This window comes from Accipiter gentilis, chromosome 2 (assembly GCF_929443795.1).
Source record: "Accipiter gentilis chromosome 2, bAccGen1.1, whole genome shotgun sequence".
Classification (NCBI taxonomy): Eukaryota; Metazoa; Chordata; class Aves; order Accipitriformes; family Accipitridae; genus Astur; species Astur gentilis.
The window spans coordinates 33,137,961-33,158,874 of record NC_064881.1 but is presented as its reverse complement, the minus strand read 5'-3'; the positions used below and the strand labels follow the sequence as shown (position 1 = coordinate 33,158,874).

Sequence of the window (20,914 nt, the reverse complement as noted above, 5' to 3'; positions counted from 1 at the left end):
ACCCAGGGGTGAATACAGTGTTATGGCACTTCCAGATGTCCTGACTGCTGAGCTTTGGAAATGACCTAAGTGTTTTTAGTGATATAGGGATGTCTATAGGGGACAGCAGTGTGCCATGCATAGCAGATGATGCAAATCCTGGGAGCTGCATTGATTTGTTACACTGGTACACCTCTCCTTCTACCACTTTAGTACATAAGGCTTTTTGACGAACAGAGAGAATCAGTTTGGAAAAGCATCCTAGGAATGTAGGTATGCACTAGTTGGTGCCCACTGCAGGGTGTTCAGAACCACCTCAGACGTTTCTGCCTCAGGTATCATTGTCCCATGTGAACATACCATGGAAGACATTACTGATAACGTAAATCAGAGCAGAATTTATGTTCTTATCAGGCACCAGCTCTCACAGAAAGATCTAGGACTGCAGACTGCAGAACACAGTTTTTACCCAACTTTGTATCTAGTCTAGACTTCGGCAATTGTGACTGTGGCTTTCCAAACCAATTCTGTGTATTCCCAGCAGCACTGGAGATCAGTGGTATTGTTCCAGAGGGAAAAATAGATAAAAATCAGATAAATATTGTTTTAATATACAGAACACTTCTAAAGTGAGAACTTTTTAATGTCCATATTTGTTTCTGATTTCTGTTCTTCTGGGGTTTTTTGTCTTAAAAGATTTCAGTCGTTCCAAAATCTAGAATGCCTCAAGAGGAACATCTAACAAAATATGGCTCCTATTTCTAAAGAAATGGGGAAGGTGGCTCTATACAAGTATTGCTAATAACCATGAATGTGCCATCTGCCTAGACCACAGTTCTAAGCCCACCTCAGCTGGGAAATGGAGATAATGTTCTTACCTAGCTACTATGTAAGGGGAAAGTCTGGGCAGAGGCATTATTCTACAGAACTCACCCTGGAAAGACAACAGCAAATGTCTGTAGACATTGTATTTTGAATCTGTCATGCAATAGTTAAAATACTCAGCTGGAAAAGAAGATAAATTACATTCTGATCCTGACTCTTATAAGCAGTACTTATTTTATCCTGTAACTTCCTCTGATGCATTAAAAAGTCAGGGAATGGGAAATGCAACTGGCAGGTATGGCCTTTTGCAGCTGGGTTCCCTAAGTTACACAGTCAATCCAGATTTTGCTGCTCTTCAGTTCTGACTCTGGCACTTTTAGCTGTACAATAGTTAAGCTTCAACAAAAAATGTGGAAATGATCAGCACGTCGGTGAGCCTAAAACTGAGATTACGGCATTAATTTAGGAGGTGGCACAAATGGCCAATCTTGTAAACTTTAACATGTGTGATTGGGAAAAATGTTATTAGAGTGAGACAACCAATATGCCCAATAGAGAGAGATTTGCAGCCCAAAATGGAACCTAAGTATTCTTGGAACTGAAAAATTCCCATTCATTTGAGTAGATGTGGATCAATCTTTTAAAGATTCTATTCCTTTCTCTTTTCTTTTCTCTTTCCCCTTTTCTTTTCTTTTTTCTTTTCTTTTCTCTTTTCTTTTCTTTTCTTTTCTTTTCTTTTTTTTGTGCTTATCACCATAATATCAAGTACCTTAGTACCTTTTGCAACTGCATAAATTAATGAGATCAGGACCTTTTATTGTCTGATTCAGAGGAGAGAACAATACTATTATTATAATCATGATCATTACTAGGTTTACTTTTTATTGCAGTGCATTTGTAGGAACAAAGATAGAGCCAAAGAATTGCACTTTATGTTTAGAGTGGAAGAGAGTTTGTGATAGTTTTTAGTTTCAGAAGAAATCCATTCATGTACAGGTCAGAGGAAGGAAGAGTTCTCTTCAATTTGACAACTCCAGCCATATGGAGATATAAAATGCAGCTTGTATAAAAAATTACATTGGAACTTTATTTCTGTCATGTGTGATGGTGCAAGGTTTCAGATACAAGTCTTTAGAAGATGACTTTCCCACCATACATGCAGTAGATACCTTGGTTTGGTCAACTAAATAAGAATCAGCATAACTCATACTTGGATTCCTGAGGCTTGCACACATAGATAAATCATAACAAAATTCAAAACTAAAAAGCAATCTAAGTCTAATATTGTGTTCTTTTCTAATGCATGTGCATTCTAACACAATTGTTTACAAAAGCAGATCTATTTTGGCTATTCTAAAACAGAACTATGTAATCTAAATGGTCTCTACATACTAAAATTTTCACACCAAAGTGAAAAAAAATAAGGTACATCAAGCACACACGCATTACAAAAGCATGAAATGTGTTTTTATAGTCTCATGCTTTCATGTGGTTTTCCAAACCCTGACAAACCTGGCTCAGAATGGTGTTTCTTTTTCGGCAATGGTTTGTCATCAGTTACTGTACCATTCACCTTTTTCTGCTGGTCTTCCCATGTAACTTCTAGCATAAACCAAAAAAAAAATCAGAAATATTATGTAACTTACATTATAAGATACCTAATATCATTCGGGACAACTTGATCTAAACAAATGTACTATCATTAACATGGCAAAAATTTAGATTAGTTCTTTAATTTAGAGGCCTGTGGTGGAGAGAATTAGTAAACATTTTAAACATGGAACAGAACATACTATACAAAAGTTAGTATCTATGTAATTTGTCAAATATTCTGCTCTCTTTAATATTTAACAACTGGAAAAAAACCCCAGGAGGTTATTTACACAAAAATTTCTAACATTTTTTAAAAGTTAGTACTCTATAGTTTCCTACAATACCTTTGTATTTCTGTAAATTAAAAAGGAAGTAAAAAAATATTTTGGTAAAAAAGTCCTTGCAAAGGTATAATTAAAAAAAACAAACAAACAAACAAAAAAACCAAACCAAACTGAACCAGCAATCATGTATGTTTACTTTAAATTGACAAAGTATTTTTACCAACGAGTTGTTAACCTAAAACTAGGTTAGACTTACTTTCTATATCTGGGATTTAATTTAAATTCAGTTTTTATTTTGGGCAGATTAAGTTACTCAATAAAAACTTTCTTGCTAATTATGGATCCTGTATCCTGAAACCAGCATTTCTGACCTAACTTCTCAGAAAAAGAGCTATGAATAGGAGCATGTACACTCTTCTCCAGACACAGACTCCATTCTCTAGACTTGCAAGACGCTAGTCTTTCTGAGGTTGTCAGATATTTTTGTTCTACACTTTAATTTTTCATCTTCTGACAATTAAACTGGGTGGTTAGCATAATACTATAGGTTTTAAACCTTTCAGTATCTCATGCCAAAACCAAATCTAGAGCAATTAACTAGTCAGATTCAATACCCTAAACTCAATTTTTGCTTTGAGCTGTTAAGTATCGGCTTATTTTGCTGATCCCACAAAGCACAAAGTTCCTCACAGCCATTGCTCACAGATATAACCACTTTTATGGTCATGAAAATAGCCAGTGATGGAGAAGAATATGATAGATATGGAATACATTTTCAATCTTATAAATTCAAAATTTTGATTTTTGAACATGACGGAGTTGCAGGCTTCAAGTAATACACCAGCAAAATTTTCAATATAATGGTTTCATTACACCACAGATGTGTATGCTGAAACAGAAGCTGTCATCTTTGAAGTACCATGTGTAGTTAAGTACTAAATAAATTTCAAAGGGAACATTCTGTTTCCAAACTGTGGAAATAAAATCTTATTAAGTTTCTTCCTAACAAAAATGTGATTCTTTCCTTTTCTCTATGAAAATCACATTTAGCAATAAAATATTTACTGATGCCATCTATACTTCCTCTTTCTTGGATGACTCCAGAAATGTCTTCTTAACTAACACACAAAAAAAATTCAATGACCTTAGAATTTAAGGAATAATCACTACTAGGAAAAACAACATTAGACAATCATTTAGGTCAAATAGTGGAGATACTCAGAATAAGATAAAAAGTAGGCAGACAGTAATCTCAAACACTGGATTTTGTCAGGATTTGTAACAAATAGTGTAAACACTGAAGAATATCAGGAAGTGTGGAGCGATTTCCATGTTAGTTTTAGACAGCTAGTCCTGAGACAGGACATTCTCAGTCAGAGTTCTTTCTCAGAACTCCTGATGCAGTTCTGAACCTAAAAACTGTAGTTTGCTCAGTTACCAAAATCATTTATCATACCAATGTTCCCTACCAAAAGAAAAGCTTTCCTAAACCTTGCTCATTTTTTCAGAGCTAAGTATCTACAAAATAGTTAACCTACTTGGGAGCACTCTAGAAGTGCTTCTATATTAAAACTTGAATTGACAAGCATGATGAAATAAATATCAAATAAAAATATAACTCTTTGAATAAATATTTTTTCCACATGTTAACCTTAAAAAGGAAAAAAAAAAAACCAACAAAAAAAAAACCCAAAACCTATTCTAAAGAGCAAGACAGTCTACTTTTTTATGTTTATACTAAAAGTGATAGTATGAGCATGTTAACACGTTCAGAAAAGGTTCCAAAGACCGTCCTTCTATAGCTTTAGTTATTCTTATGGCATGTCAGTGTTAAATTCAAACGGCTGCTTAATTTTATCAGCAGTTAAGTACCACTCTTAGACTGAGGATATGCAGATTGGAGGTACTCCAGATTAGGTGAAAAGCTTCATTGACTTCTAGAACATTGCAAGAGTTTGGATAGCAATGGTTAGTATTTCAAGTGAGAAATAAAAATAGATAAATCCATTAGATTTACTCCAACATTTAACCTTTTCATCACCATTTTCTAATTCCTTTTCCATCTCTATGCTCTACAAAGCTACGAAAATATATTGTTAAATGAGAGCTTTCTTTTGGGGAACTAGTAAGAGATACTGATGAATAGGCAAAATGCTAAAAGTCAGTGCTGCCCATATCCTCTCTGTTTAGATAAACATGCATTATATTCTCTAAAATGTCTTTTCTTCCCCCAAGGCTAAGGGCCACCATCTATCCCCTTGTTTTAACCAAAGCCAACTTTTGTTAAATTATAAAAATTTGGAAAGAAACCATACAGTTTTCTAAGTCATCGTTCACCTCTTACCACTCGCCCTTCCCATACAAATGAACTTCAATTTGACTTCTGTTGTGATAATCAGTTTTGAATTACATATAAAGAAAGGTGTAAAATTCTTGAATATTTATACAAAAAGACCTCATATAGATTACATAAAACATGAGATTCTTGAGTCAGATTATTTTAGTTATCTGATGCACCTTTGGGGCTAGAAGGATTTGACAGGTACACTGATCCAGATTTTTCCCATTAGCATGAAAGGTACAACAATCTTTAGATGTAGTTGTTTCAATAGATGCAGTTGTTTCATTAGATGCAGTTGTTGCACCTACCCCCTGAGCACTGCCTACCACAGTGAATTATGTAGCCGGGCTCTCCCCGCTGCACATCAGGATGACACCTGGTTGTGTGTCATTCCCTCTTGAGAATGATACTCGTGCTGCCTGGGAGAGGGGGGTGGTGTGCTCCAGTACATCTAGTGTTAAGTAAAACCTCAGCATTTCTTACATTTTTGTTTAGAAAATTCAATATGAAAAATATTAAAAAATCTGGAAGTAATATATGATAAGAACAGTTGCATATCTCCAGCTTTTCTGAATTTCTAAATGTGCCATCTTAGCACCAGGAATGTTGCAGCTGAACTGGAATGTTGCAGCAAACTGCAGAAGTACAAGATGATGCAGCAAAATACAAGATGCTAATGATGAGGAATTTTCTTATGCAAATAGTACCCCTCTCCTTTCTTTTCTTCGTGCTACAGACAGTAATAGCCCTTTTCACAATTACCCTTTGCTTGAAACATTTTAATATACTTTCTCTTTTACTTGAATTTGTCTTTTTTTATTAAATCCACTCAGCTTTTATATTCTTTTCAGCACCTAAAATTTCTGTGAACCAATTTTTATCAGTGCATTTCTAGTTTTAGACTTTTAATTAGGTTGTCATAAAGTTTTCACTTTTTCATCAGGACACACTTAATTGAGTCATCTTTTCCTGCAAATGAAAAATCCTCAGAACTTCTTTCTATTTTAAAGTTTATAAGATGAATGCTCAGAAAGGAATTATGTTCTTAAAAATGTGTGGTGACAACTACTGTAAAAATGAGTCAAAAGTGGGTTTGGCTAGTGCTTCTTAAACACAAAGCAGCACAATACCAAGCCATTAGAACTGTGGGATAAACTGTCAAAACCTGAGAAACTACGTTTTGAACCAGATTCTCAAGATCTTAATGCATGCATTAAGAATACAAGAAGAATTAATTAAAGACATAAAAAAGGCTAAATTCATGTTACACGTTTTAATTTTACAAAACAAAGCCCCTAAGAAGATAAACAAAAGCCATCAGTCTCAAGAGCTCACACAGCGAGAAATATTCTCAGCTGTGTCAAACCTCTACTAGAGGAAAGCAAATGGCTTCAAGTCATGATACATGAATTGTCCCAGACATACTACATTATATCTGGAATGAATCCAGCCCCACTTTGCACCACCAGCATGCTGCTAAAGGCATCAAGGCCAGCTCCAAGTGACACAAACTCAGCAATGAAGGCTTTATGCCAGACTACTGCTACTCCTACATCAGAGAGCCCTTCAGATGCCTCAGTAAAACAGCCCTGAGATGTTCCCCTACGCTGCTGTAACAGGAACTGGGCTCGTCCAATATCTGAAGACAAATAACAGCACACATAGTCTTTTTCTGACAAATTTAGAGCAAGACCTTCTGTCTCTGCTAGTAATGTTCTACAGCAAATCTGAGGACACCATTTTTTAGCTTCCTCTTTTGACACAGTAACAGTTGATCTACATTTTTTCCTCCATACACTGGAAGAATAATTTACTGGAAGAATAATTTAAAGAATGATTCTACACATTAGAGCTCAAGGCATTCATCTGAGATGTGATGATCTGTGTTTCCTCCAAAGAGTGAAATGAATTTAGGTCTTGCATTGTCCTAGAAGTCTTAGAGCATTGCCCTAAATGCTGGTAAAGTATGGACAGTATAAAGGCAGGGACAACACCTTTCCCTTGTGTGTTTTATGAGCCAGACAAAGAGCATGCATGCACACACATCCCCATTCCCCCTTCACCCCCCCCCCCCCCCCCCCCCCATGAAATTAGTTTGTAAATTTGTGCCAAATCAACAAATGAATGCTGGGATATGTTAATAACATATGTTAACAACATTGTTGTTCATAAATGGCTATATAAGCAACACTTTTATCATGGTCTTAACTAATACAGCATTCCAATAAAAATTCTGACATATCTTAATTATTTATTGTTTTGATTTCATCTTCCTTACTGAGCTACACATTCTGCAAAAAAAACCCCCTGGGCTTCATTCCCGGGGGCTGCAGTGGGAGTACCTTAGAAGAACTTTAATGGAAATCATTAGGTAGACAATATAAAATATCGCCACATATCTACTTTTAATGTTATCATTACTAGTGTAAAAAAAATGATAGTGCACTGTAGGTTATTCCTTTACTCCAGAAATGTTTTCTTCAAATTGACTTCAAGGCTACATTAATTATTTGTAGCTGGAAATCACTTAACAAGCCTAGTCCGGTAGTAGTCTCTTCTCACCATATTCCCTAGCTGCAAATCCCATCAATTCTGTTCTAAGCTTATTTTTAAAATGCTTTACTAGTGGATCCCTATATATGGGGAATAAATTGATTGAATCTTCTATTGCTTATTTTAAAGAAAAACTATAGATGTACTCAAGCAAGGTCACAGAGGGTACTTGTTGCAATATCACTTAGTTAAGTCACAGCCTACCTTTAGCTAAAAATCAGAGTGTCATGTTGCCGCTTTTATAAACATAAGAGAATTATAAAACATCAAGAAATACAGAAAAACTTAAATACACCAGATTAGTCAGAAGAAAAAACACAGTCAGTTAATGGTACATTAAATATGTGTATATTAATATTAGTAAAGTATATTTAAATATCACAAAGTAAATATATTATTTTTAAGCCACTATCAAGGCTTTTTTTCCAGGACTGTTTGGGGCAGGGGAAGGATTTGTTTGGTTCTTTCTTACGTGTTTTTAAAATATGGCAGTTTTGCTCCCTCTTCTGGTTATGTGCCTGAAACACGTTAGAAACGAATGCAATACAGCTGGCCTGCTGGCCTATTATCAATAGGTGTATGTTGAATATCTCAGAAGAATAGCTCTACTGAGTCACCTGTTTGGTTAAGCACTGCAGGTTTATGTTGGCAGGACTGATTTAAGGCAGGAGAAAGGGTGCAGAGAGCCTGAGGGAGACGAAGACACCATGTAAAGATACCACTGATGTTTCCGTCGCTTCTTGAGGCACAAGTCATAGGAGACTGGGGATCCAGTACCCTGGCTAAGCACTACTACACACTTGTTCTGCTCATATGCCTTTCCCCCAGCATCCACGCCCGGTCTGCTGAGGACCAGACACTGGGCTAGACGAATTTCTAGTCAGAACTGGTACGGCTATCCTCATCCTGCTATGAAAGGCAAACACAAAGAAAGCCAAAATATCTCCAGAGTCTAATGATTAATGAGTTTAAATAAGGCAAACTACAAGTAATGGCCAACATAAATGTGGAGCAAAATGCACACCCCTGCTCTGCGCCTCTCTTCCATAGTCTCTGCTCAGTTTGTGTTGCTCATTCCCTGGGTGCCAGTGAGTGCTCTGTGCGTGCAAGGAAAAGTGAACAGCCTACAAATCCACCCTACAGAATGCAGGATGTAAGTTTTAGCTTGGTATAGTGGGGTTTTTTCCAGTTATTTTTATTCTTTACTGTAAAAGGTGCAATCTTATAGCAAGTCTTCAAGTATTTTCTACGGAGAAAGGTAATTTATTATTATGTGACCTTACATCTCTCTCTCTCACACACACACACACACACACAAAAAAGCTCTGCAAGTAATCACAGGTGTTCTATCCTTAAGTGCAGTTAAGATTGAAGTTTATGACACAATTCTAAAATGTTAAAAAAATTATTGTTGAAAAATGGTTCTGAAAATAAGCCAGTAGTTTTAAGCACTAATACCAAGCAATAAATAAAATAAAATAAAATAAATGGCTTACAGAAAGATGAAAAATACAGACTTGTTTCTTCAGAAAGCTCTAGGTTCTTCAGAATATCAATTACTACTAATTAATAACAGGTAAGTTTTCTTATTGCTCAAATTTACATGCAAATTTAAATGCAAATTTTACATGTATTTTTATATGCAAATGCTGTCCACAGCAAAACACCTGTGCTATTTTTCAGCATTACTTATAAAATATTAAATTAGTAACCAGACAAACTATGTTTGACTAGCAGACAAAATGACATCACTTTGTCATGTACCAGTCTTAGAAATGTTACTTTATATTGTGATGTAGTTTTGAAAGATGCCACCTCACATTTTGTATAAATAAGTCAAATTTGAAGCTGTTTATGGACAAGTTAGTAGTTAAGACTCTTTCTCATCTGTCATATTCCCTGGTAGTTTTAGAGCTAAATTCATAAAATAGTCACCTATATCATAAGGAATTTCAGCAGAATGTAGGTTTTTCAGTCTGGAGATTTTGCATCTTATGGGTACTTTACTTCTACTGTTTTGTGTTGTTCTGTTGGGTTTTTTTTTTTCATTTCACCATTTTCTCATGGTGCAGATTGCAGTTATGGGCCCGCCTACAACTACCACCATCTCAACTGGTCTATACCTTACTTAAACCTTACTTTGCTTGAACTAGAATTAAAATGTAGGATTATTCTAGGTACTCATAACACATATGTATATGTTAAGTATTCTCACAGCCGACATGAAACACATATTCAGTATAATTTTTCATGCAAAATTCAGAAGCTGTTATGGTCTCTTAGTGAACTCAACAGTCCGTGGGCCAGGGGAATAGAGAGCACACAAGGGACTCAGGGCAGTCATGTTTAGTAGTTCAGGCAAAGCATAGGCCCCATTTCCAGGAATCCCAAATGGTCTTACATGGAAGAAGCTGCTCAGGTCAGCCAGCAGGATGAGAGTTCCCTCTGGCATGACAGCCACATGCTTGTTTTTCAAAAAAGTGTATGTGTACACTATTTCTGCAAGTCAGTTAAGCAGGTCCATCTGTCATCACTTCTTTGACTGGGGTCCCTTTATTCTGCCTAGTTTGCACTTCAGTCACCTAAATTCTTTAGCTTGTGTCTAAACTGTGCAGCAAGTCTGGAATACAGCATACTTTCAGTTCTAGTCCTCCAGGCATCCAGACTGCCCACGGATTTGTGGGGCTCCCACGCATGCAGAAACCAGAGTGCATAGAAAGGGGAGGACTTGGTGATTTGGGTCTTATCTTGGTACAGACTCACGATACAAATGGGGTCCAGACACTTCTCAACCTGGGAGATGAGAACTGGAAAGCATTCCTGATTCCCATAATAGAGACAAAGCTTTTGTGTAATTATGTAAAATATTCTAACAAGTGAGGGAACTGATAACCTGAAAGACTTAAAATTTTGCTTTGGTAACTCTATCATCTTTTATGGGCCCTAAATTAAGACAGTAAGGGACAGAATTACCTGGAGCCTTTTCTCACAAACTCAAATGATCAAAAGGTGTCATATAAAATACATGAAAGAGAAATGCAAAAGACCTGAGGAAAAATTTAAAGGGATAGTGGTTTTGGTAATAAATATGTGAAATCGAGTATTAGGCACAGACCAGACCATTCTTTTGGAGTAAAAGAGCTCTGCAAAAGAAACTTCTAAAACGTAAAATGGTCACCTCAGAAATTTATATATATATGAAAACAAACGATTTTAAATACCGGTTAGTAGCATTTAGTTTATTGTGCAAAGTACATCTTTCAGGCTCTATAATTAAGTATATAAAATACTGGTTTTGTTGAAGGAGTGGAAGAGAAACTGAGAACAAAACCAGCTTTAGCCTGACTTCATCACTGCTTATTGGTTTGTCAACCTTGCAAAGTCAGTGGCAAAAGCCTCTAACTTTACCAGGATTGGAATTTGGATCTTAAAAGTATAAGACACTGAGCTATCTGGTAATTAGCATGTATTACAGTTACAGCAGCAGACGTCCAGCAACTGAATTAACTCAGGACTATGCTGGCGCAGCCACTAGAGTAAGGGGTTGACCCTGTGCATTGCTCTGCTGGGCTGCCGACACAGTGCCCTTTCTGCAAAGGCACCTCATCCAGCCTGTCTACACTGGATAATAAGTGGCATATTAAAAATGGTGTGGTCTTCCCTGCAACACAATGAACTAGCACAGGCAAAACTGCATCCCTGCTATCCTGATACCTGTATTCCCTCTGCTAAGTTATTCTAGGGAGGAGAAAGCTAGGAATAACCTGTAATAGTGTAACTGGGGCTATTCCCCACATGGGCTTCTGGTAGAGGTGGAAGTATAAGAGTGAATATCCAAATTTTAATAAAGCCAAGGCACTATCTAGATGGTGTTTCATTCACTGGCAGAAGATACTGATGAGACAAAGTCTAAATGTAATATGGCTTTAGAAGTACCTGGAAAAATAATAACAGATTTCTTCAAAATTATCAAAGCAATTTAGAAGCATAAACTGGAATAAAACTTCAAAATAAGCTGTGGTTGTTCATTGCAACTTTCCTGTTCTATTTTTATATAATAAATCTAAATCTCCATGTTAACATTTCAGTGCTTTGAATTAAGCTTATTTCTACAGCATTTGAAATAGAAAAGAATATCAAACATAATAAGAACCAGACAATAGAGATGATTGCTAATAACATAAGCCTTTCTCTACCAGTATATGCTAACTAAAATGGTCCAGCTCTCCTGTGACTAGCAACATTTTTGCCAACTGGTTAAATATACAGCCAAGTGACATAGAAGTATATAGACATGGTAAAAAGTGGAAGGCTGCAATTTTGTAGATGTCTGCAAACTGTATTTGTTCTCATAGGGCAAGGCAGACTGGGAATTCCTAAATGAGCAAAAGTACAGAAACAATTCCACTAGTTCTAAATAGGCAACGTGATCACGTATCTAGGTGGTGTAAACTACATCTTCAGTAATACAGTTAGCTATAAAAAAAAACCCAAATCTGGAGCTTTTGATTCCAAGAAAGATTTTTAAAACCACAGGTGAAAAAAATTATTTTAAGTGCAACAAGTAAAACAACACATTAAAATTGAACATACATGAACTTGCTAATTTTGAGCTAGTAGAACTAAGCAACACACACATGCAGCAAAAAATAAGCAAAAATTCTCAAGCACCCACAAGTCACTAGCAATACCATCATCAACTTGCCTTTTCGCCCATTAACAGGTGGGTTTTGATGTTTTTCCTCATCATCTTTATAACATTAAAAACAGACAACAATGATTAACAATTGGAACAGCTACTAAGATGAACAATGTAACTATAGCACACACAAATATTTTGCAGACTATGTTAGCACAATTCCATGCACTATGCCTGAGTTATCACAAAACACACAGAGTGAACAGCACAGAGTACACACACCAGTGAACAATACACACTTAGACACCAAACCATAACAAAAGCAAGAAAAATGTAAACTGTGCTATAATGAAAAATGGGAAGGCAAAGATCTTAAAGAACACTTTGGGTGCTTAAGTGAAAACTAAATTTAAAAAAAAAAAATAATCCTGCTTTCCAGCTCCCAAATCTTGAAATTACTCTAGCATCCAGATTTCTGAACAAGCAATAAGTCCTACCACAGTAATTATTCCTGACTTTGTTTTAAGAAGAAAATAGTGATCCAGATTTTCCTCCCTTAAATAACAATGGGAATAGGGTCCAGGACACAAGATTCCAAATAAACTGTGATGCAGGCACTTACACTTTTAAGTAGGGATGGCATTTTAGCCATACTTATGTTTAGCTAGTAATTTTTCCTACCAGCTAGTACTAAATGTGTTTCTTGCTTAGCTTGTCATTTTTCTGGGCCACCCTTCTGGAGCACTTAATTCTCTCCATGTAACTGCAGTAATACCCTCAGTGCATTATCCTTCTCTGGGCTTCATTCCACGGGCCTTGAGGTATGTACCACACTGCCTACTTTTAGGCAGCTAAGTTTAGCATTGGTCTGGCCCCAAATATTTATAGCCAGAAAAGCCTGCCTGTGCTGCTCTTCTGCATCCAGCACAGCTGACATATTGTAACAGACATTTATTAACAGGGATAACAGAATGTAACCTATTAACAGTGCATGTAAATGCACATTTATGCTTTCATGAGTCTTCCTTTGAGAAAGAATCTTAAGAGCAGAAAAATGGTGGTTGAAAAGGTCTATAGATCTCTGCATGTCTTTGAACCTGTACAGTCTGTATTTTCTGAGATTAGAAGGTAAAGTTGTTTATTTTAATCACATGGCATTTGAGTTGAAAAAATATTTGCATTCGATTGATTTGATCATCATCTATCAGCTCTCATCACAATTACTTCCTTTTTCTACCAACTGAACTGTCTTCCAAGCAGGATGAGGGACATTATACAAAATACTAAAAGTATTTCCATGTAATGCAGTTTCCTACTATTTTTGTTCAGCATCATCAGTCCTCCTATACAAACTGGGGAAAAAAAAGTGTCATGATACAATAATCTTTACTTTCCCTGCTTGTAAAAAGTATCAATGCAAAGTAGAGGGTGCCGCTTCTAAGGCGTGTCCTCCCAGATCTGCTAAGGCTGTAACTTGATCATAGTGACAGAGTACTTTCATAAAGAGGGATAAAAAAAAGTGAAAAAGTTAAGTGATTTTTTGCAGGTTGAACTATTTTAAGCATTCACAAACTGATAAATAAACTATGCTGTATTGAATTTCTTTGTCTTGTTCTTACATAAAATTATACAATTATTATCTGGATTTTGACTTTTAATATCTTTACAAGCTGGCTAGTAAAGCTTCCCTACATGCTCAGGGGATATTGTTTCTAAAGGACACAGGCACTTGTGGTCAGACAGACCTGCCTTGACCTCTGATTCCTGAACTCCAGTATGCTTGTTTTCTTCATCTCCTGCTGCATTTGTATAAGCAAGGTATGACAGGGGGAAAAAAAGCAAGACAAAAACATGCATGCTTTGTTACACGCTGATCAAATAAAAGATAAACATCAAACAAAAGACATTCACAATAACACACAAACCCTCAGTCTGTGGCATAAATTATTTTTTGAGTGAATCAGAGATTAAATAAATCCTTGTGTTATTTTCATTAATATCTCTGGTTTACTCCAATAAGATCCATCTGCAAGTAATGATGGTCATATGCAGCCCTTAATATCCCTTGTTGCCAATTTCTTATTAAATTGTTGAAGCACTGGGAAGCAGACAGTAAGTGACAATGCAGAGAAAGCAGACATGTATTGGTAGACAATTGGTTTAAAGGCATTTTCTGCTTGGATTTACTTTAGTTTTTCTAGAAATAAAAGTCCAAGCCTCTATTCTTGAAGACCATATTTAAAATTGTGTATAAATCATAAGCAAGTGGGCATACTCAGTACCTTAATAAGTGTGGAAGAAACAATGCAAATGTTTTTCCAGCTTGGAAAAAAATCCTCAATTTGCCAGACAATATGCTTTTTACCTGGATTTCAGAGTAGTTAGAATTCAGAAAGAAAGACACTTTTCCATCAGTAACTACAGTCACCTAGAGCATATCTAAATATTAGAGAACACTGAAATAGTTGGAAAAAATGGTGACAATACGGTTAATGATAAGCAACATAAATATATTTCTTTTATGTCATTAATAAAGAACCAAAACTTTCCCTTGTGACAAAGCTCATCTAATACCAGGGTAACAACAGTAATGATATAGTAGAGTGTTGAGCTGAATAACTGATCTACCATATGCCTGCTTTAATTTAAATGTCTGTTATTCATTAAACACTGTTTTGATGTGATGTAATACCCTGTAGTTTTTCAAGGTTCAGGTTCTGATTACTTACTGAGTTTTTGTATGCTCTGTTCCCAGATTTTTTTCTAGTTCTCTCATTACTTGTATAGGTTTATGTACAAATAAATAGCTCATTGAATTATTTGACTTCAGGTTTAGCTAGCATGTGATAATAATTTTAAAACTACTTGTTCTAACAGGTTATTGTTGTTAGGGGGAATGATTTAGGCTATAATTAAAGCCAATGCAATGGAAACTAATCCCTACATAGATTTCTGCTCTATAATTCTGTGTGATAAAATCATGACATTTAAATTCCAGTTGAAATCATGACATTGAAAATTCCAATTAAAATATTCATCACAGACACCACCTATACAGTCAACCTTCTCTCATAGAAAAGAATGTATAGAAGATGTGCCAAAGACTTTAAAAAATCTATTCCAGTAGAATTGAACTAAAATGTTCTTGGCACGTTGGTACCCTGAAACATAAATAAACATCAGCTATTATGAGCACAGCGGTATGACTCCTTATTCATTTTTCTTTATGCCCTTTGTAGTCTCAGACCTAGATGTAAGACCTGCAACTGGCATAAAGAAGGAGGTGTGTAATTCCTCCTTTTGCCAATCCAAGAGAAAATTTTGAACCATTACTTCCCTTGAAAGGTCAGAACCTTTCAAATAAGCACCCTAAGCCCTGTGTTATAGGTAATGTTTCTTCAAGTTTTTCTATGGAAATTGTACTAATGCAAATAAAATATTTTAATATTCTTCAGGGGCTGAGGACTCTGCCACCTCTCAGGAGAGTGAACTAAGCATCCACAAGTAAAACCCAAAGGTATATTTTTTCAAATTCCTAGCTGAAATCAAAACCCCAAGGTAGATTCATGCATTATCCTATGGCAGCCTTGTTACTGATGTTAACTAAGCTATTCTCCTTACTTTCCCATCAAGTGCACATAATGCGAGCTACCCTGTGCAAGCATGAAGGTGTCTAACATCATACAGTCAGTACCACAGAAATATCCACACAAAAAGTGGGTGGGTGCAAAGATATGTACCTTCAATTTTTAGACTGTTGTGTTTGATTAAGTCATCAAGTCAAGGCCAAGTTGAAGGTAGTCCAAGTTCCTACCCTACATGTGATCAGTCACCTTCTACAAAACAAACTACCTGTATGCCATATATTTTTAAAAACCTGTGAAATCACAGCTGATAGAGTATGATAGAATTACAACCAGTGTGAATACATGTTCTCTGCAATTGCATTATAAGTCTTCCTCTGTCTCCCATCAAACTATGATAGAGCACTGGAAAACAATAAAATTCCTTCTAATTTTGTAAAATTACGCCTCATTGAACAGAGAAATTGTATTCTGAATGAGACAAAACCCCTCAAAATAGGCAGTATGTCTTTCTGTCAATATTATCTGTGTTTTCACAACTGTCAGAGTGTCTCAGTAACTTGCACTCCATACTGCATGAGTTGCAGCAACAATACAATTGACAGTTTATATATTTTCTTTTTAAAGATTCGTAATTGTATCTGAGAGATATAAAAACTAGAGTCATGGCTGATAGCTATCCCTGATTAAACCTAATCAACTACCCCTGTTAATTCCATTTGTAGACAATTTTATTCTGGAATAAGATCACCCATACCTGAAGTTAAAAGGGGACAGTTAATCAGCATTAATGTCAGCTTTAACAGCTTCTGAAATAACTTTCCCAAGACACAAGATTATTATGAGGTCATGTAATTAAAGTCTGTACCATAGAGCATAAGTAGAAGGGCAAATCCTCACTGAGCTCTACTATTTGGTAAATTTCTGAGCACTTCATTTTTATACTTGAAGGTTTTATTACATTTGTTTGGCTTGACATAATTTTCTCATTTTTATGGTTGGGTGGATGGCTGGGGTTTTTTTGCAGGGATGAAGAAAGAAAAGGCTACGTTGATTTTTAAGAGGAAAAGGAAAAATCTATATTAGGAAAAAATTCTCTCTCTCTGATTAGTAATTAACAACTGAAAGGGCTAATACTGAATGCTTTCAAGAGCACTTTATGGTCTTCCATTTTAATCAGCAGCAAGCAGTCATTGAGTTCCTCCTTCTAGCAAGGCAAGTAAGAACAAAGAAATATATTATATCCACATATAAATAAAAAAAATCTTGTTAACCCTTAAGAACTATAAATATGCCAGTATTCACTTATTGTCTATAGTGCTAATAATACAGAACATTTAAGAGTACATAACCATTTCACTGCTAAAAATTAAAAATGCAATACTTTTTTTTTTCTACAAATGTTCATTAGAAACAAGAAATCTCTATCTCTAGCATAATTTAAAAATATACAAGGAAAAGTTCAGCTAAAAAAATGTCTTCTGGCACTTCAGTAGTGAAAATCCAGGAAAACCTTCAGTGGTCCCAGACTTCTTTTCAGAACTATTTTCCAGCCATTGAACATGAAAATATACTAAACTAACAAAGTCTAAAGCAAAACCCAAACTGCTTAGGCGCTTATGCTATATTCTGGTTAGATAAGATAATGACATGCACTTCAGAGATACCCTGTCTTTCTTCTGAATGGGTAAATCCGATACTGGCAGCAACACAGCTGTGTTGCTAAGAAATTAGCCAAAATGTCATGACCATAAGAGATTGTAAGTGCAATGTAGCTAACGGTATATGTATATTCTCCTACTGAGCATGTGGAACACTGAGAAAAAGATATATAGGTCAATACACTACTGTTAGAAATGGTCCTTCACAGCTACTCACAGCTAGATTTCTCAAAAACCCCCCAACTTCTCTGGCTATTGAAGAATTCTGAAATAAATTATTCTGGGGAAACCTAGTTGTCCTGGAGCAAAAACCTGCAACCACATAACACAGTTCACTGAACTAAATCACCCCAAATCAATGTCTTTTAATTCTGATCCTAATTTGAAAAGCAGTTACCTGGAGGTTTTTTTCCTGTAGATTCTCTCCCTTCCAGTTCTAGTCACATAGCCACAATATTCCACATTATACTGAGCACTGCACTGTGACAAAAAATCTCCCCAACTGCAAATTACTCCCTTATTTCTACTTGAGTCCCTGCATTTCTAGTACATTTTAAGAAATGGTAAGCAGTTTCAACATTGTAACAAATACAGATTATTCAGATGTACACAGACTAAATGAGACTACTGTAGGAGTTAGAAACATAGAAGTTTTTCTTTTTGTCTTTTACAAAACTGAGATGACTTCCAGTTCCTTTTTGTCTGTAATGCATCTTTTATTAACCCTTTTCTCCAGTATGATTTTAATTTAATCTGGTCAACAATAAAATCCTTGATTTCAAAATACAGAAAGGTTAACCTTCACAGCATGTTTCCATGCAATATAAAATTTCCTCTCTCATTTAAGTCAAGTATATGCTTCTATAATTACAGAAAGGACCACTCTGTGACAACAACATTTTCCGGTGTGGTCATATAGCCTTCTCAAAAACAGCAAACTGTTTCGATTCTCACCAGGGCATATAATAACATATCAAAATCTACTCAAATGTCTGTCAAGTTTTCAGGTTTACTTTCTGCTTTATTTCTTAAATAATAACATAAACCCCTTCTACTATAGTCAGCATTTTTTATTCTACTGAATTTCAGTTTTTAAGACCGGTACTTCATTTGGTTAAAATAACTTTTTGTAAAATTCAATTCTCCACAGTAAAAAAACTGCTATGAATCATGATTACGTTCTGTTACTGACAGAAGTTAGGTAATCTGCTGTTCTTGTAGAGTGTTATTCCTTTTAAAGAAAATTATTATTCCCCTTGAAGAAAAGGATTAGAAAATGCTAAAGAAGGATAGAAAAAGCCTCAAATTAGAACTATATTGTTATTAGAATATGAGCTCTTAATTCATGACAGAAAATTCTATAGAATACTGTGTGAAAGCTGTATCTATGGTTTATGTTTTTAACTACAATGTTTACCACATTTATGTGTGTAAAATTCAATATGAAATGTATCTAGTTACTGTATCTTGAGTCACTGATGATGCTTTGATTGTATAGTAAAACTCCACAGATATTGATCTGTGGATTTGGCAATTTTCCATAACCTAGATTTTCCAAAAGACTACTTTAAACAGAGGTGCAGGAAAATATTACTCAGTCTTCAAGTAAAAACAGAGTTCCTCAAGTCCCAGCAGTACTTACCAGAGCAAACAATTCTACCACTCCTATAAAAAGTAAGTATTTTATTGTGTTTATTATATTTCTCTCTATAGAACCTAGGATCTAAATAAGACTGCTACCCTTTCTAATCAAACACAGTAAAAATATGCAGTACTTCACAACTGCAGTCCTACAGAGCTCACAGTCTAAACAGATATACTAAGCAAAGAGCAGGGTAGACTGGTAAAACACGAAAGCATATACAGCAATGACAGCAAACGTCATGTGATTAGATGTGATTATTTCCTGGCATATCTAGACTGTACTTCATATAAGCATTTCACAACACGTAAGACAACAAAGAAATGAATATATTAGGGTGATGATCTGAGAAAACAGAGTTTTCTTTTCATAAAGTTTTGCTTCCAAAATGGAAATAAACACTGTAAACATTGTAAATACTAAATTAAAAAAGTCTGATGACACAGTAATACTACATATAGACCCTCAGTGGTATAACCAAGGACTGCAATTGATATCTTGTGGCTTGCTATTAAGTAAATTAAATGGTTTTAATGCTATAAAACATAAGGGGATTTAATTTTAAGTGAAAGTATTATAACTTTTTGAAAGACTATCTTGATCCAATTAATTTTTGCTCCTATATTATTTGAAAATTACCTACTAATTCAGGAACTGTATAACATTATAACATATTTGCAATAAAAACATTGGTCTGATAAAATGCATGGCTAACATTAAACATGTGAAATAGCCTCAAATGCTTAAATTTAAATATAAGACTGAAGTGCTAATCCTGAAAATGTACATACATACGTAGGTTAACTGAAATACTCTTTCTTGCTGCACTATAAATCCTTGGTATTTAAAAATCGGTACATGTCTAGGTACTTTTCTAATGGATTGTATCTAGATAGCATTATTTATACTGTCTTTTTTTTCATGTAGAACCCTGTACAATTTATGAGCCACAGGCCTGAATATAAAAAAGACTAAATAATTATGACAATAATTCTGACTATGTCTGTTCAATCAAGTAACATCAATTGCAGTTGGGTTTATTTTTCCCTATATAGCCTCTCAAAAAGGCTTTCAGGTGAAAAACAAACCCTCCTTTATGTACAGACCTTCATAAGATTCTATATCCTTGTCTCCATTGTCTAGGGAAAGTAACAAAAACAAAACAAACAAACAAACAAAAAAAAGGGAACCAAAGCACAGGGGTTAAAAACAACAGAAGTTTTATAAAAGATACAATATACATGTTAAGAAGGATTAAAAAAAAGGAGTGTATATGTCCATTTAGACTGATTTTGCACAGCACATTTAGTTAGCAGAAGTGGAAGGGTGAAAATACATTTGCTGTCAAAAATGTGTTTATATACCTGTGTTTCTAAACATTTTGAAGAATGTCTCCATTGATCAGTGCTTTTATAAGACATTAAAGGTAAGCACAATTACAGTACCAGTAAAACACAAATCATGAAATATCTCGCTGACCTTTCCTATTTTAAAGATTATTACCTCTCTTCTTGCTCTTTCTGTTTCAAGCTGCAGAGCTTTTATATTAGCAATCTCTAACACACTCCATGTGAACCCACAAGTGATCAGCTATGCTTCTAACTCCCAAAAGAGCCAGGGTTTTATCACTAAACAGCATACAAAAGATCACTTGCTGTGCTTGTCAAAGTCAATGACAAAACACCTATTGAGTTCAAAAGGAACAGGATTATGCTAATAGTTAGTCCATCTTGTTTTCATGTGTATTGCACTGTTGATGATTATTGTACTGCTGATGAGTCATTTCAGTCAAGAGTACTGTAGATATTAAAAC

The 20,914-nt window shown here is 35.3% G+C and overlaps 1 protein-coding gene across 50 annotated transcripts in view; it reads right to left on the bottom strand.

Moving 5' to 3' along the window:
• RIMS2 (regulating synaptic membrane exocytosis 2) overlaps positions 1–20,914 on the bottom strand; it is a 489,705-nt gene that overhangs the window by 118,916 nt on the left and 349,875 nt on the right. For 40 of the 50 annotated variants that reach the window (XM_049817521.1, XM_049817538.1, XM_049817762.1 and 37 more), the window contains 2 exons: positions 20,208–20,240; positions 2,317–2,406 (listed from right to left, as the gene is read on the bottom strand). The exons of 8 other annotated variants lie outside the window; for them this stretch is intronic. In XM_049817521.1, coding sequence (XP_049673478.1) covers positions 2,317–2,406; positions 20,208–20,240 — 123 coding nt within the window. Of the gene's footprint in view, positions 1–2,316; positions 2,407–12,280; positions 12,326–13,959; positions 14,014–20,207; positions 20,241–20,914 lie in introns of those variants that run through there. 2 more of the 50 variants (XM_049817916.1, XM_049817661.1) reach the window with 2 other exon arrangements.